General features: G+C 41.0%; 1 protein-coding gene across 3 annotated transcripts in view; it reads right to left on the bottom strand.

Annotated features, from left to right (window-relative positions):
• LOC311528500 (hyalin-like) overlaps positions 1–16,796 on the bottom strand; it is a 94,274-nt gene extending 77,478 nt beyond the window's left edge. For 2 of the 3 annotated variants that reach the window (XM_084643592.1, XM_084643593.1), the window contains exons 1-2: positions 16,639–16,796; positions 16,163–16,351 (exon numbers count right to left, since the gene is read on the bottom strand). In XM_084643592.1, coding sequence (XP_084499718.1) covers positions 16,163–16,351; positions 16,639–16,723 — 274 coding nt within the window. In that variant the 5' untranslated portion in view covers positions 16,724–16,796. The other variant, XM_084643594.1, reaches the window with a different exon arrangement.
• Positions 16,797–18,393: the final 1,597 nt, after the last annotated feature.

Genomic DNA, 18,393 nt, shown 5'->3' with positions numbered 1-18,393 from the left:
CCATATTAATTAAAGCACACTAATAAAAAATAAATGTGGGTTGACCTGACCTGATTTGAAGATATGGCCACTTGTTTTAGTGCCTATTTTAGTGCATTCTTTTGATAATTGGGCCCCATTTGCGGGTGCTGAGCCTTTCAGAAGTTTGGGTCTAATTCATCATAGTTTTTCAAAGACAGACAATTGTGATTACATAGTTTAACTGCAGTGGCAAAATTCATATCACAACCCAGTATACGCCTAGCGTTGACTTCAGAAGTCACTCTACAGTAGTGTAAAATCACCAGTGTCAAACAAGTGTTTATATGAGAACAGAAGCCAGTGCCGGAAAAACACCATCATATATAAACACCATGTATATGAGAACAGAAGCCAGCCTTGTAACTAATGGAAACTATTTTCTTTCTGTCCTTGACCAACACTGATAAACTGATCCAGGCAGTTAAGTAAATGTTATTGATATTGTATTATTATAAATTATTAATTGTTGTGGAAAAGTATATGTAACTTGCCCTAAATTGTTCAGCCTATGCAAGGAACAGAGTAGCTTGGATCATATACAGTACTTTGCCAGGAAGTGCCTATGCTGTCTATATCAACTGCATTTAATAATGCATGTGTACTAATAATCTCATATTGCTCAAGCTATGTGATTGTGCTGGCTCATGAGAATCCATTATTTACAAAGCTGTTTTTTCTATTTTACTGTCATGTTTTCAGGACCAGACTCTTCTCTCAGTTACACAGACGGTACTTAGAGAGTGATTTCTGAAATCAACAGAATTCATTTTGGCGTATATTGGGATGAGATATGGATCTTGCCACTGGAGCTCGTGCAAAAACTGTGGGATCAGAACAGTTTGCCTTCGCTTCAAAAACTATAATACAGTAGAAACAAGCTTCCAAAGTGCTCAGCACCCACAACTGGGGACAGAATTTCAAAATAAGACAGCTCTCATTGAGGCAGTAAAGTAGGTGGACGGATTTTCCAAAGAGCACTGCACATTTGATGCACACCTCACAAAACCCCCTCTTTGTAGCTATCTGGACCTTAGGAGTAGGTGTACAGGAATAAGTGAAAGCTGCATACTTGTTTACTCTTCTCTCCCTCTACTGCCCTACATCCAGCCCAGAGCAGGCTGGTGGAGAAGGTTCTGCCCACCTTAGCACAACTGAGCTGGCATAGAGAAGTTGTAATTTGATGCTGGTAGAGGCCAGAAGCCAATTACTGCCTAGTTCACCCCTTCACCCCAGGAAGCAAGGGAGAATCAGGGATGAAAGTGTCCATCTGAGAATTATCACAATGCCTCTTTAGTCAACTCCTGGGATGGTGCGATATATGGACCACCTCTTGCTCAAGGCTGTGCAAGATCTTAGGTTCTCAATGGATCTGACCAATCTCCAGTTTCTGATGGGTAGATTGAAGGGGAAGAGTCCTATGTTTTTTTTTTTTTTACTGAAATATTGAATGGAAAAGTTTTAGAACCACTGCCTGAGTGTGTAGTCTTCAGAGCATGGATGGTCTATATTTCCATTGTTACAGCCTATTGTCTGCACTTAACTAATAATAAGCAAAATCTTGCTAGTAGAATAACATTGCATCCTAAAATAATGCTACTTATTTTATCAAGAGACATGTCAAGTGAACCATTAATAGATAACATGTGTAAGCTTTTCTATATTGAATACATACATGCCTTTCAATTATTAATAGACACCTGTTGTAAAACCATTCCTAAATATGAAAGTTGGATGGAATTTTTTAAAACATCTAAGTGAGTTAAAAACACAACTGACCTTCACTGGGAGCTGTGGCCTAATTCACTTAGGCACTTTTGTAAATCCCACTGTGACACTGGCAGTCCAGGTCATGCTAGAGTGTATTCAGGTCACTTCACTTGTATATTAGTAAAGATCAAAATGACTGTAACTGTAAGAGTGTATATTCAAGTGTTTAAACTTCATGATAACTAGTGGAATGTTACTTGTATTGTTTTCATTTATCTGTTCCTGTTATAATGTAATAGCAAATATTTACATTGTGTATACCCTTGTAACTCAATTACCCATCAAAGAAATCTTGTGAAATGGTAATGGGAGATGAGCCAGGCTAAATCTTTATAGATGAGAAGGGTTCGGGTACTGCTTTTACCTGTAAGCTTTTGCTTTTGTACATCCAGACAGCCAATTTCTCCTCTGGCTGACATTGGTTTTACAATAGTTAACCTCTGTTGACTTCAGTGGAGTTACTTCTGGTTCACACTGCCATAAGAGTGGAATCCAATCCATTATTTTGATGCTGCCTGAGTGCATCTAGTCCTCTAAATGCTCAAATCTAATCAACTTTTAATTCTTAAAAAGATGGAGGAGTGCTTGATCATTCTTGGGCAAGTGAGAAAACGTATTAAGGCCCAAATTTTTGACATTTGTTCTCTCTTTCGAAACACTGAGATTCATGGAAGTACTGACAATGAAAATCATTACTTCATTACATTATTTTACAGCATCAAGAAATGCCAAAACAAACAGAGTGGAGGCAATATTTCCAGGAACGATGAGAAATGGCATTGTTTGGAATACCCATGGGCACAGTGGCTACCATTGATGGGCCTCCCAGCTAATGGGTATTTATTGGTCTTTTAGTCCCTTCTATTAAATTATTACAAGCAAGTGATTGTCTTTAACCATTTTAAAACAGATATTATCTTTCATTTTATTATATATGTGGCTTGCATAAGCCAGGCACATTTTTCAACAGAAGATAAAAGAGAACATTGTTTCATATCCTTTTTGCAATGGCAAAACCAATTATGTTTCTCAAGCATGTATTCCTTCCATTATTTAACTAAGGTTTGTAATGTGCTTTGAGATCAACAGATAAATCATGCTAGATAAGTACAAAGAATTATTATATTATCATCATTTATTAATGAAGGTGGATAGTTTCAAAGGCATAAATGGCAAGTTATGGCAGAAGCATGGTATATGATTTATTTTGTAAGGGTCTACACCAATGCCCCTGAAAGTCAGTGGGAATCTGCTCCTACAGAACAACCCTACTGAAGTCAATGGAGCTGGGCCCTCTGATGCCAGTGGTGAATCTGGCCCATATACTACCATAAGAGGTCTCTTTGTAGCTGTTGTTTTAAGAAATTATTTTGATACATTTATATTTAACAATCCAAGAACAGAAGGGATGAAAGACAATCATTAATTTTTAGCATGACCGTTTTTGCTGCAGGGGAGAATACACTGTGTGATATCATATTCATTCCAAAACAGATTACATCAACAGTATCATCACCAGTTACTTAAATATCATAGACTAGATTTGGACAGGTTTCTTCTTAAAAATATGGAAATATGTTCTCTTAGAGAAGAAACATTTTCATTGAAGTCTTCACATGGCATTAAATGCACAATTATGGTGAAACAGGAACAATATTTAAACGATTCTGGAGCTCCATGGTCTAGTAGGTGGAAATTTTGTCTTTCAAGTCTATTTCAGACCAACTGGGAGGAAAGTATTTATATAAACTACTCATTTTTAACAGAATAGCAAGCAGGGAGAGGATTTACTCTCAGGAATTTTCCAATTAGGTACTATACTATACTTCCCATTTTCTCATGCCTTTGGAGTACATTGTTTCCATCCACTACCGATAGGTAAGAGTGGCTAGCACCATGTGCAATATTGATATAAAGAAAACATTTGCATTCCACATGTCCTTTGACTATGGTGTAAAGGGTTGTTCCCCCTACACAAACACTGAGGCTATTTCTACACTAGCGCTGTAAGTCTACCTAAGTTACGCAACTCCAGCTATGTGAATAATGTAGCTGGAGTTGACATAGCTTAGGTCGACTTACTGTGGTGCCTACATCATGCTGGGTCGACAGGAGACACTCTCCTGTCGACTTAGCTTACTCCTCTCGTTCCCGGTGGAGTACTGGGGTCAACCAGAGAGCGCTCTGCCATCGATTTAGTGGGTCTTCATTAGACCCACTAAATCAACCCCCTGGTGCATCAATCGCCACAGCATCAATCCTGCAGTAGTGTAGACATGGCCTGAGGCTGCTCTGATTTATACCAGCTGCCAACAGCTCCAAGGAGCTGAAACTGCAGCAAGGGTCTGGTGAAGTGTCAGGTCATGTGCTGGCAGCAAGCTGGAGTGCAGGAAGAGGGGCAGCATAAAATGTTGTAGTATGGAGGCATCAGAGCAGGAGCCTCTAAACTGGCTCTGCATCACTGGAAGTACCCAGTGGAGTGTTGATCAGAAGAGGACATCCTAGACCTACCCTTTCACTTTTCAGAGTAGTGTACATTGATTTCATCACACAACAGCCAACTAAGCCCATAGGATTTCCATGCCTAAAACTGCATGAAAAAGCATTTGAACATTTTTATTCCCTGTTAGTTTCTTCCAGCAATGAACTAGATGTTGCAGTAAGTGAGAATTGTAGGGGATGAACGAATGCCTCATTGCTGAATACTAATTAAAATGCATCTTAAATCACAATCAACTCACATTTGGTGGTAACCATTGTGACAGGGTGGGGCCAGATGGCTATAGGAGAGTAACAGAAGGCAGATATATTAACCCCAGGCTAAGTAGGTCCCTTTTCCCTGGATAAGGTAACAGGGAAGGTCCCAGAACAATCAGGAACCTTCTGGAGACAATTAAGACAGGCTGATTAGAACACCTGCAGCCAATCAAGAAGCTGCTAGAATCAATTAAGGCAGGCTAATCAGGGCACCTCGTTTTTAAAAAGGAGCTCACTTCAATTTGTGGTGTGTGTGTGAGGAGCTGGAAGCAAGAAGCACTAGGAGCTGAGAGTGAGAATGCGGACTGTCGGAGGACTGAGGAGTACAAGCATTATCAGACACCAGGAGGAAGGTCCTATGGTGAGGATAAAGAAGGTGTTGGGAGGAGGCCATGGGGAAGTAGCCCAGGGAGTTGTAGCTGTCGCACAGCTGTTCCAGGAGGCACTCTAGACAGCTGCATTCCACAGGGCCCTGGGCTGGAACCCAGAGTAGAGGGCGGGCCCGGGTTCCCCCCAAATCCTCCCAACTCCTGGTCAGACACAGGAGGAGTCGACCTGGACTGTGAATTCAGAAAAACAGCCAAGCTGAGGGCTGCCGTGAAGCTTCAAGGCGACCAAATCCGCCAATAAGCGCAAGACCCACCAAGGTAGAGCAGGAACCTTGTCACACCATACATTATTTCTACCATAGGCCCAAAAGTGGAACAGCTGATTTCATACAGATTAGAATGGAGTGTATTGATAGAACTGTATGGGAAAACCCACTCAACTTAGTTTAAAGGCTATGATATAAATTTAACCCATAATATAACGAAGAGGGTTAGTGGCTGCAGTGCAATGGGGTGAAGTGAAAGCCAGTGCAAGTGTGTGGCTTCAGGGAGGCAGATACAAATAAATTCAGCACACAGGAGTATGGGAAATGAATTGGGAAAGGAAGACAGCAGTATGGATGCAGACATGTGTAATCCAAAGAAAAATATTTAAACAGAATATGTCTGTGCTGCAAATTTTGTTACAAATAGCAAATCCTAACCCAAATTATTAAAAAAAACAATCAGAGTTCTTCAACCAGAGAAGACACTGAACTGCTAATAGATTTCAAGTATTTATGAGGAACATATTCATATACAAATCACCTCATAAAAGTTTCATATGCACTAAAGGAGCACAGAAATTTTAGAACACAGTTTAATAATGCACTACAGTACATTAAACCAAACCTATTGGAAAAAAGTATTGTACTCCCAGACTGGCCTATACAGAAGAGGCTGTATAAATTCCCAAGACTACGTTTGCTGAACTTTTTCATGAAGTTTCCAACACTTTCCGGAGCTGACTTAAAAAAACACATTTTTTAGACTGGCATGCAGGACTCTAAGGTTACAGAAACAAATTGCAATTAAAAAGGGTGTAAAAAGGAAAGGTCATGTAAAATGAATAGGAACATGACCTACCCTACACAGCACTGATGTATAAAAACATACAGGATGGGAAGGCGCCAGCCGCATGCTTCCCTATCTAATCAGCTGTGCCTGTGATAAAGAAGGAAATAAGTTAAAGGGAGGAACTCTTCAACACTTAAACAATCCCCAAGACTCCAGTCCTGCAGTAGTTGTATTGTGTCTTTAGGATTCAGGCCAACTGAATAGCTAAAACTGTAAAAGAAAATTTAGCAGTCATCCATTGTCCACTTTATGTTTGTTCATGGATAAAGACTTGCTTGTGCAGGGATGATAAATACTATTCTTCACAAGTTATACAGTGAGGCAAATTCTGCATCACGTAGCCCTGCTACATGAACAATGCTGTACAGCTCCACAGAGGGCAGTACAGAAGCTACTGCTATAATGACTTTCTTATTCCCTTCTGTCAAAACACCTCACTAATGTGTCTCCTGTTCCAATTCTTCACCTTTCGTAGTAATACATTGGGATGTATCTGAAAGAGGTATGCCTACTTAAAACTGGGTTTGGTAGCAGTAATATTAATTAATTCCCTCAAATTTCTAAAAAGCAACAGAGTGTCAAGGGATTTAAGATCTCTGAACCTTAGATTCATAGAGATTAAGTCTGGAAAGGACCACTAGATCATCTAGTCTGATCTCCTGTAAATCACAGGCTATTAAATTATACCCGGTTACTCCTGTATTGAGCCCAATACCTTATGTTTGGCCAAACCATAACTTCCAGAAAGGCATCTAGTCTTGATCTGAAGGCATCAAGAGATGGAAAATCCACCACTTCCTTTGGTAGTTTGTTCCAGTTAAACACCCTCACTGTTAAAAACACATGCCTAATTTATCATTTGAATTTGTCTGGCTTCAGTTTCCAGCCACTGGTTCTTGTTATGCCTTTCTCCACTAGATAAAAGAGCCCTTCAATACCCAGTATTTTCTCTCCATAAAGATATTTATACATCATAATCAAGTCACCTTTCATCTAGAGCCTGGTGTCCTCTCCTATTTCCATCTGCTGCCTGACTCTGGGGGTTGCTCCCTCTGACTCTTTTTTGCCTGGACAATTTTTGTAAAATGGCTGTTTATTGCTTGGGTCAAATTTTGCCTTCATTGACACCTGTGTAACCCCACTGTCTTCAAAAGGGTGGCACAGCTGTACAGGAGACCATTAAAACAGGTTTTTTATCATCCATACCTTTTAAATTTACCTTGATAATTTCCTATTCCAATTATAGGGAATGCTGTAAATTCTGCACCACAGATAAATACAAGCAGCTAAGAAGTAGTGGCAAGAGTTCCGTTAATTCACAGAATAGGGTCAAGTATTGTGAAAGCTGAGTCCAGCCCATGGGCTGTCTGACTTTGGTGGATGAGGTCATTTGTTACAATAAATGGGCTTCCTTATATTTATTGTTATGATACTAAGAAGTCAATATTTCTGTATTATTTTGGGGTTGCATAAGGGAGGGGAATTTTGTGGGCAAGGGGCTATTTTTGTTGCTTCCATAGGGGCCCCTTAAGGTCTAGCTAGGTGCTCCCTTTCTATTATTGTAGAAATCCAAAGAAACAGGCATATGAAACTTGTATGGCCGGGCAAATAGAAGGAGAATGTAGTAAAGAAGGGAGACTGGTGTTTCTATAAAAAGAAAAGGAGTACTTGTGGCACCTTAGAGACTAACAAATTTATTTGAGCATTTCTATGACATCCACCTCAACCTCCTCTAACCCTAGGCAGAGTTGGGGCAGTACTGCTCTCCCACCAAACCTGTGTGAATTCCATATTTACGTTAATACTGCTCAGGTCACTGTAACCCGCCCTACTTGAGAAAAGAGCGAGTCCAGGTCCAGAGGCAGGCAGGGGAATTCCCTGGTAGCATGGTTGGTCAAGAGCATCACCGCAAGAAGTTAAAGGAGACCAAGAGACCAGCAAGGAAACACAAATCTCTGCCCATATGGTCCTGTGCCTCCAAAAATTCTGGTTTTATATATAATTCATGCATGAAAATACATTTCTGTGATTTGCTCCCTTGACTCTGAACAGCACACTGCCCCAGAACTGTGATATATTTGAAATGACCAGACTGGCTTTGATTTAATAGTTGTTTTTCTCATTAAAGCGAGCTGTTTATACAAAGATATCTTGCTTAAACAAGACAAGCTGCTCCACTACAGAAGGAATACATTAGTCGTCATTATAGCTAATGTACAACAAATTTCAGGTCCCTGTTTAACAGATTTTGTGTAATTTTTAAAAGCTCCAAAAGAAGGTGCACTTTTTAATTTGGGAACGTTCAGAAGTGTTTGATTCATAAAGGACAACTTGATTTTTATTTTCTTCTTTGAAATCTGAGAGCAAAAGAGAATGATCAAAGTGTCTGAATATTTCAATGTGATTACTGCAATTGAAACAAATTATATCTATATCTAAATAAATGCCTCTAGCTTGTAAAAGCTATAGCCTCTATAAAGACAGTCAGAGATATATTTTGTAGCTTGCCCTGTTTACTAAAATGAGCCACTACTCTTTTGTTGTGAAGAGTAAAGTACATATTTTAGAAGTCATCTAACTTTTGATACTTTCCTGCACTTCCAGATATAAAGCCACAAACAATACAGTAAATAAAAAGAACTAGCACCTGCAGTTGTACAGATCATTTTAATAATGGATTTTGAAACTCACCAAGGTTCATCAAACCTCTGAATGAATTTTAAGAAGATCTGCCCTAGACCTAAAACAACAACCAAGATAATTTTCACTTGTGTTCAGGTTTCATTTGAGGGTGACCAGCCTAGGATCGCCTTCCTTCCTTCCATAAGCTAGACTATCTCTCCCTTCAGACTGAATTATCTTCTCAGAGGTCCACTCACTTGATTCCCCCTCCTGTATATTTTTTGAAACTGGCATATAAGCTGTATTTCATTGAACACTCTCTTTAGCATCTTCTGGGGGAAGGCTATAGGCAGGCTGCAGCATCAGGACTGAAAACAGAGTGGTTTCAGTGGAGTATGAGCATATTTGACTCTATAAGGATAAGAGAATCCACTAGGCAAAAAAAGACAATCTCATTCTCGTGAGACACTAGAATGAGAGATATCAGATGGTAACGACATATAGGTAACACATATGAACTGTTGACCTGGAGGGCAAAGATCCTTTATCTCTTTTTACATAGGCAAATACACAAATGTATTAAAGTAATCTTATCCCAACTATTCAAACTTCTTTAGTCTTCAAAAACTGTATTTTTAACTCATAAATTAAGAGGCACAAAAATGAAAAAAATCAATGAAGGGTAACCATACTTCTCAAACTTCTGAGATGATGTGGACTTGTATGGAGTCCCCACTGTAGCAAAGTTATGGAGGCTGGCCCTCCCCTCCAATTGGCTGGGGATGAGCAGGCAGAAGGAGCTGGCCTCTCCAGGCTTCCAGAGCTCTGCCTGGCTAAAGAGCTAGCAGGAAATCCAGGCCCTACTTCTTGCTGCAGATAGGAAGATAGGGTTGTCTTTCGAGTAAGGAATATATGGGCTGCAGCCATGGCACAGTGCTGCTGCAGGGAGACAACAGACCATGAGTCTGAACTTCAGGCTGGAGGAGAGGCCGAGGGAGTAGCCTGTCTGCGTGACCACTGTGAGCATGCAGTGCACATGAGAAACACCCAGAGCCCAGATGACGGCCTGATCTGTGACTGAGGGACTGATGCTGAAGGGGCTTTTGGATGGTTTGTTGACCAGTAAAGGCTCTGGAGTGACTTCTGCATGAATTCCTGCCTCGCGAAAAGCTGTAGGGGAGAGTTTGGAACTAACGTACAGTAAAAGGAGCCACGGTATCAACTTAAACTTTCGGTAAAGGGCATGGATTGGTTCTCATTATAATTGATTGGTCCATCCCTAGTATAGTTGAACTATGCAGTCCTCTCATCAAATCTGTCTTTGAGAATGTTGGCCATATTCTCAGCTGATAGCAACTGGTGTAGCTCCATTTTTACCTCAATAAGGCTATGCCAATTTACATTAGCTGAGGATCTGTTCCTCCATTTTTCCCATTTTAAAATAAATTGTCATTGTTTGAAACAGATGTGTTTATTTCCAACTGACAGAATCAAATATGTCAGTGGAATTATACCAGGTATAAACTTAAATGGAGTTAGAATGGTTTTAAGTCAATAAGTAATTAGAATAATGTTTCAAATACATGCGATCTGGAGGAAAATAAATTAAAAATCATTGTTGCTTGAATCACTTCATCATTTGCTAAGCATGTGGTTTTAAAATTCATCATTTACAGTTCAGTTCAATAATGAAAAAGTTACCATAGCAACTCTAAATCTCATGGCACTTCTAATACTTCCACAGTATAGTATAGGTCACTTTCCTAGCAAACACTAAAATGATACATAATATATGCTAATTTTGTATCTTGGACTTGATGAAAATCAAAATAAGTGTCTACATTTGAACATAGACATATCTTCATTTATGGCTGTAATCTAGCTCTCAACTGGTGTTTAAAGTGCCTGTTTTGCCTCCTTGCTTCTAGATCTCACCAACCCCGGATTAAGCAAAAGATGAGACTAGCCTGTCCTCACCTTGAAGTCATTCTTATCATAAGGAATGCTGAGAGACAATTGTGCCAATATATTTTCTATGTTACTTTCCCTATTATTTTGATACTTGAAATACTTGTAGGAAAACAGGAATTTTTTTTTTCTTTCCAGGAGTCCATGTGCTCCTGCTACATACTCCCCGTCTGAAGTAGTAATCCTGTTTGCAATATCAGAATTGGTTGCTGTATAAATAACTGTGTTTTGACAAACATGAGTTCATGTGGGGAATAAGCAGCAGAGTCTAATGAATTTGTTAGAAACGAAGATGCTATTTTTGTTCAAATGAATACAGAGTGCCTGCTTCTGACCTCATTTACACAGGATTGACACCAGTGTACATCATTGCCTTCAACTGAGTAACCTCTGATTTATACCAGGGCAACATCAAAATTAGGCCCAGAAAACCTATGCTAACTTAAAAGAGAATTATTTCTAAATAGACTTTCAAAGTTTCTCAAGGGGTCTCAGCAGGTTTTTATACATTTAAATCACTAAAGAATGAGGATGGGTATTAGGTGATATTACTAAGGTGCTGAGAAATGGTACACTTCCTGAGTTAAAGGGGTGTTACAGAATAGAGCAGATGGATTGGAGTGCAGCATTAGAGGTTGTGACTTCCAAAATATTTGACTGGCAATTTTAAACTGGATAATAACTATGAAGACTATCTCTCTTTACTTCCCTTCTCATCTGTGTACATCCCGCAAAGGAAATCAGACCTGGGTTTTCAACAGTGATGGGCAAATTCAGAAAGCTTTGTTCAGAGAAGTATCCAAACTATTCCAAAACCCTGGCCATGCAGAACTGGCATTGGAACTCTCAGAACACCCTTTCTCATGAAGTTTCCTGGTTTTGATCAAGCTGGAAATAGCACTAAAATAGTCTGACCTGTGGTACTTGACGCATCAGTTTCTGGTACTGCCCAGAAGTCAGAGTACAGAAATGCAGTTAGGGATCAGACCCTCATGTGCTGGTGATGCACCTGGAACAGCTGGCAGGGGGTAGTAAAAAGTGTTTTTATGGCCTCCCTATACTGGGGTGAACTGGGACCCACTCACCGAGCCAACCCCCAACATGTCTCCTATATTTAGAGACATGGTGAGGGTGGTGTAAAACTTGTTATGTTGACGCTATGCCACTCAGATATGTCCCTTATGCTAAACTAATCTCAAATTAGCTGCTTATGTCAAACTTCTGGCTGCAGCCGCTCTGCACTGCAGGACTGGCCCAAACAACTGGAAGGGGAGCGAAGATCTGGCCCTACATGTCTATCTACATGTTTACGCCCACAAAATGCAGTAACCATTTTTGACCCTATAAAGTTGGGGTTTCTGTGTGAACTGTGTCTTTTGCTCATAGCCACAGGCCCAATCAGAGAGCAGGGAAAGGCTTACACGCGTGAAAATTAATCACTACAACTTTAAATGGTTAGTATGATGCCCAAGGTAATGTCTCATTATTTCCTAGTGTTCTCTCTGTCCGTTTCTGTATCCCTCCAAACAATATTTATATTTATTATACACCTGACCACCCACTACTGCGCTCTGAAATAAGTGACTTCATTTCATTAAACAGTTACTGATACAAATGCAGTGTAGTTCTTTTCAGCACACTCTTTTTTATCTCCTTTTACATTTATGTAAGGCTTTGGGAATCATTGAGCTGCTCTGTAAGTTAAACATTTTCAAGACAAACACTTTTCAGAGCAGCCTATAAGATAAATATTTAAAGCAATCTCCTCCACCCCCCAGGCCTCCCCTGTGTCTGGCAAATAACCCTGTTTAAGACTTGCATATTGTAACAATACTGATATTGAGCCAAATTCAGCACTGGTGTAAATGACACACAACTCCACTGACTTAAGTGGAACTGCATCCCCTTAGAACAATGGTGAACTTATCCGACTCTGTTTTGGTTTCATCCTTTATACACACATCTTCAGATGCACATGCCACACAAAAGCCAAACTAGGACATGTCATTATCACGTGTGTCAGAATCTATTTATGAGGAAATGGTGTTGTGTGTCAAAAAACACAGAGACCAGTAGTTACTCATGTTGCATAGCACCTTAACCACAAGAGGTCTAATTCACTTCAGTGGAACCACTTATATTATAAAGCTCTATTTCACATGAGTAGGGCCCTGCCAAATTCACGGCCATGAAAAACGCGTCACGGGACATGAAATCTGGTCTTTTACCCTATACTATACAGATTTAATGGGGGAGACCAGTGTTTCTCAAATTGGGAGTCCTGACCCAAAAAGTCAGCTGCAGAGGGGTCACAAAGTTATTTTAGGGGGGTCACAGTATTGCCACTCTTACTTCTGTGCTGTCTTCAGAGCTGGGTGGCTGCAGAACAGTGCAGAAGGATGGCGACACAGTATCCAGCGTGGCCTGGGGAGCTAGTGGGGCACCTGGTGCCAGCAGCAGCAAGTGACCCAGCCCCAGCCTGCCCTGCTCTGCCCGGCATTGCTCAGGGGAGGGGGCGGAAGTCAGAAAGAGGCAGTGCAGGGGCTCGGGGTGGAATGGGAGCGGGGCACGGGCAGAGGAGGGATGGGAAGAGGCGGGGCGGGAACTTGCGGGAAGGGGTGGAGTGGGGCCGGGGCCTGGGGTGGAGGGTGTCCCGGGCCCCACACTCTCCTAGGGACAGCCCTGAGAATTGCAATACTGTACCAGGCCACCCTTACTTCCGCACTGCTGCCTTCAGAGTTGGGTGGCTGGAGAGTTGTGGCTGCTGACTGAGGGCCCAGCTCTGCAGGCAGCAGAACAGAAGTAAGGGTGGCAATACCACACCATGCCACCCTCCCTTCTGCACTACTGCTGCTGGCAGCGGGTCTGCCTTCAGAGCTGGGATCCCGGCCAGCAGCCGCCGCTCTCCAGCTGCCCAGCTCTGAAGGCAGGGCTGCTGCCAGCAGCGGCACAGAAGTAAGGGTAGCAGAACCGCAACCCCCCCTACAATAATCTTGCAGACCCCACCCTCCACAACAACTCCTTTTTGGGTCAGGACCCCTACAATGACAACACCATGAAATTTATGGTTTTTTAAAATCCTATGACCATGAAATTGACCAAAATGGACCGTGAATTTTGGTAGGGCCCTACACATGAGCAAGGCAATCTGACCCATAAAGTTTAGTGATGAGCAAAATTCAAAATAACTAGAAGCTTAACTGAATCCTGTCTGAAAAAAATATATCATGAATGAATGAATGGTAGCATCAGCAGCAAAAACACAAGAATAATATATTTTGCATTAACTCAGGGCTTTACATGTTCAAAATGCTGTACAAACAAACTAATCCTTGGGTAGGTTTTGTAGGAAAAAATTTTCTTCAAAAAGTGAATCCAATATAATGGCTAAATAATACAGAGTAATTAGCTAAAGCATACACTATGGGTTTGTCCCGCTTTCACTGCAGTCAATTAATGACTCCCATTGACTGCAACAAGAGCTGGTGCACACCTTAAGAGTATGTCTACACTGCAATTAAAAACCCTGTGAGGTGGGAGGTCCCAGAGCTCAGGCTGCAGCCTGAGCCCAAAAGTCTATACCACAATTAAACAGTCCCTTAGCCCAAGCCCTGCAAGCCTGGCATGGACAAGCCACAGGTGTCTAATTGTAGCGTAGACATAATAAGCTACTACCAGTGCTTAACCTCTCTTATCAATGGTTCCCTTGAAGATAACCGGAAGACTGAAATTATGATAGATATCACCTTACTTCTGTCAAATGTGGACATAGACATCAAAGGATATTCAGAACAAAAGGGGTTCCGACGACATCTTCTTCCTCCTTATCTCCAGCTCAGTTGAAAAACTAGAGGAACCAAGTTTGCCCTCACATCCATGGGGATAGGTGAACCATATAATGCGCTGACACTTTGCACAGAAGTTTAACATTATTGCTCTTTACATAATCACATGAGAAATACACAGATCTATACAAAAAGAATAAACCCTACAATCATTTCCCTGACTCAGTTTCCTCACCACTCCAAAGCATTCTTTGGGCTAGAGTCAGGGTCCTCTGTGGGATCCTGGATCCCCATGCAGCTGCATGACTTCTTTTCCAAACCATGGAGCCTATCTTCCTAAGTAAGTTGGCTTCCAATGATCCTGGTAATCCGCCCCATTTTCCTATCCTGCTCAATTTCCTGAGTATGTCTCTGTAAGTATTTCCCATGTGAGTCTTTTGGCTTTGTCCTTCAGTAACTCTCCATTGCTCTCCACTTCCCTCTCCTCTCCTCTTCAGACAGGAGGAGGAAGTATCTACTCCCAGATCAAGCAAACCCATTGTACCAAGGTACTTTACCTATGATCACTGAGTTATAATGACTCCCCATTGTCTCTAGCCTGGCAGAGATGTGGAAACGGTGCCAGCTCATGGGGAAACGCATACAGAGGAGCACTTGTGATATGGCAATTTTCATAGTAATAACTTTATAATATGAACCAGGATACATAAGTGGTACAGACAGACTCCCCAAATTGTCACACTGTGCAAGTAACATCTAACAAAGGGGTCACAATCTGGCCTTACGAAAGGAGTTGCGTGTCAGAATATTTTAGTGCATTGGAAGTGCAATGGGGCTCTTCCTTAATCAGAAACACAAATCAAAAAATGCACACCAGATTCTTTGCATTTACAGTGCATACCACTGAGCACCTGGTCCTGCCTTTCAGTGCTAATGACAATCCATTCTCTGCTAATCTCTGTCAGAGCTCTCAATAACCCCGAAATGGTGGCACAGACTTAAATGAGGCTGTCTCCAGCGCTGGACCCCAGCATAACACAGGACCTGCTCTTGTAAGATTCTCAGTTGTCATTCCCAATGGTAAAACTGCCATTGGCTGTAATGGGCGCATGCGGAATCCCATTGTGATCTAGAAGAAAGTCAGCAGCAGTACTGATAGATGGGGTCAGACTAGTGAATTTAAAGGAAACCTATAATTCTATATCCTGTAATGAACAGATCATAAGGTCTGAGTAGAACAACAATGGAGCAGGCAAAGAGCAGCAGTGGGGCCCAAAGGCTGATGTTAAAGAACCCCCCTAAAGCTTTAAGAAATGTGTATTACACAAATACACAAGCCCAAACCTTCAAAGCATGATGCTATGAGGAGCTGTGCATCTTCAGCTCCTACCGAAGTCACCCTTCCTAGAGGCACTCAGCACCTCACAAGATTGGGCTCCTCAGTGTCTTTTTCCTGGGGTTCTAAGAGGAAGTCCTACCTCACAAGATAACAAGGGAAAAACACAATAGGAATGAGCGAGCCAACTACAAAGGTTAGGATGAGAAACAGGACTATTGGAACCATTCACTCTCAGAAGTAGCTGATGTTCCTCCACTCCTTACTAAAGGTTCCTAATTTGGTTCCTGACATCTACCAAAAAGCTGACAGCTGAATCCAGACCAAGTTAAAGATAATATACAAATTTCAACAAACTCCAGCATCACCAATGGCTAAAGCATGCATAACTTTACTTTATAAATCACCACAGCATTAACTATCTGTTGGGAAAAAGAGAGCAACAGTCAGTATTTAGCTACCTTTCAATGTGCAGTTAGGCCAAGGAACACTTTCTTCTGGAGGCACTGCAGTCCACACTCCTGTTGGATGGCACAAATAGCCATTTGCCGGTTCACTGTCAAACTGGAAACCATCTTTGCAACGAATAATGCAGTAATCAGCTCGACAGTACAAAAATCCATTTGTGGGAGATGGAAATTTCTTGCATGCTGAGAAAAACAAGCAAGATCCTTTTAGATTTAAAAAAATAATTTGAAAATATTAAAAGTTGATTTTTGTGTGTGTTACAAAGCCATTTATTAAGTCAATAACTGTACCTGTAGTTTATCTGTGCATTTCAGTTACTTTGCTGTCAAACTCCAGCATTTGTTAACCTGTCATTTAACTTCAAATGAGGAAAAAGCATGTTCTCGGTCTGCAATCCAGAAGGAGATTGGTATGTTTCAACTGGATTCCCCATTGCATGTGCTGTTAAAATCTTCACAATTATAATTACCTGAAGGTGGCATCTGTCCTGGGGATAGCAAGGAAGACACTGTCAGAAGACAAACGGATGCCATGGTTGTGAGAAAAAGCAGCATGATTTGGATATTTTTTTTAATTGAAGCATCAACTCCTTTACAGCACAGAGATGCTGGTACTCTTCATCTAATCGAGAAACCCTGTTTACTTAACAGTTAAACATTTAACTGGGGACAAATAAACCTTACAAACATTACCAAGGCTAAAGGGGAAGAGCCGTAGATAGACATGTTAATGATCATAAAGAAGACAAAGGGCAGTGAATGTATTCACTGAGGTGCATAACATTTATACAAATTGATTAGCTATTTTAAAGTGATGGCCCAGGTTGACGTTGATACCATTCCTAAATTCACGGAGCAGCCTTAGGAGATGATTGGCTCACCTTTCATTAATTTGCTCCTCCTGCATTCCAGGGTCTAAGTGGTTTTCTTGTCACTTTTGTCAATATTTTGGGATGGATCCTCTGCCAAACTAGTTTTAATAAAATTTCAATAGTCTCATCCATCTGTTCCGCAATGATCACTGCTTCTAAATAGATTTTTTTTTCTTTTTAGGTATTTGAATACATTTCATATCATATAAATAAAATCAATATTAAAGACTACTGATGCAAGAAACTAGGAATGGCACACACCAAGATTATTGTCTACTACCATCTGTGCTATGCAGTGCAAAGAGGAGAACCTTCCCTCAAGGAGTTTACAACTTCAATCCCATTATGCTCCCCTACTATTTAAAATAAGTAGAAAGGAAACTTACTAATGTGAGAACTGAATGGCCCTAATATAACCCGAATGTCTAAGCATTCTTCTCCCCACCACGCGGAACCAGAAGCAGTTGCTGGGGCTGTGGACAGTTTGAGTATATTCTGGCTGACTTTATTGAAGAAATCTCTGAACAGTGCTTCCTATCAACAGCAGTACAGCAGGACCAATAACTGTGCTGCTATGAGCTGCTGGCTCCCAGCTGCAACCTAGGACTGGCACAAGGCAATCAGAGCAGATGTTAATGCTATGTGGAAACTGGGCAGCACCTTTCTTAGCTACTTGCCTATTCCACAAACTCTCTCTATAGATTTAATCCCGTCTGCACTCTGCAGTGAGTAGAGGAGTAGCATGTGGTGCTATGTGGTTAATGTAGTCAGTAAAATGCACTTAAAGCATGTATCTAAGATCAAAGAGCATATAAGAATAAAGAATCCATATTCACTCATTCACTGACTGAGCACAGATAAACACAATGCTGTGTGATACATAAACAGCAAGACCCTGTCTCAGGAGGGCGGGGAAGGGAAGGAATTAAAATCTTAGTTAAAGGACAAATCTTGTATAAAGGTTGTCAAGTAAGGTGTCTATGGAAAGGTTATGATTTGCTGAATATGATTATGTTATTCTTATGCATGTATCATTTTTGTATTTGATGTTATGAGTATTGGCTCTACACCTGGATTTCAAATGTTTCCTCCTGGGATAACACCCACAAGGTATTTAGCCAGCACATTTTGGAGGGCCCATCAAATTGAATGGCCCATCAAAAGAACATTTAACTCACAATGGAAGATGCCCATCTACCCTGAATGGACTTTCCTGTGAACGTGCTGTTTGAGGTATAGGTAATGACTTCTACTGTGACTAAGCAAAATTATGCATGGACATGTGACTTGCCCATGTGACTCCAAACACCACCTTGTCACCTGTGATTTGTTTCAACCAATGGGTTTACCTCC

The sequence above is a fragment of the Lepidochelys olivacea genome (genome assembly GCF_965140295.1).
Source record: "Lepidochelys olivacea isolate rLepOli2 genome assembly, chromosome: 11".
In the NCBI taxonomy this organism is placed as follows: domain Eukaryota; kingdom Metazoa; phylum Chordata; order Testudines; family Cheloniidae; genus Lepidochelys; species Lepidochelys olivacea.
This window is presented reverse-complemented; position numbering and strand designations above follow the sequence as displayed.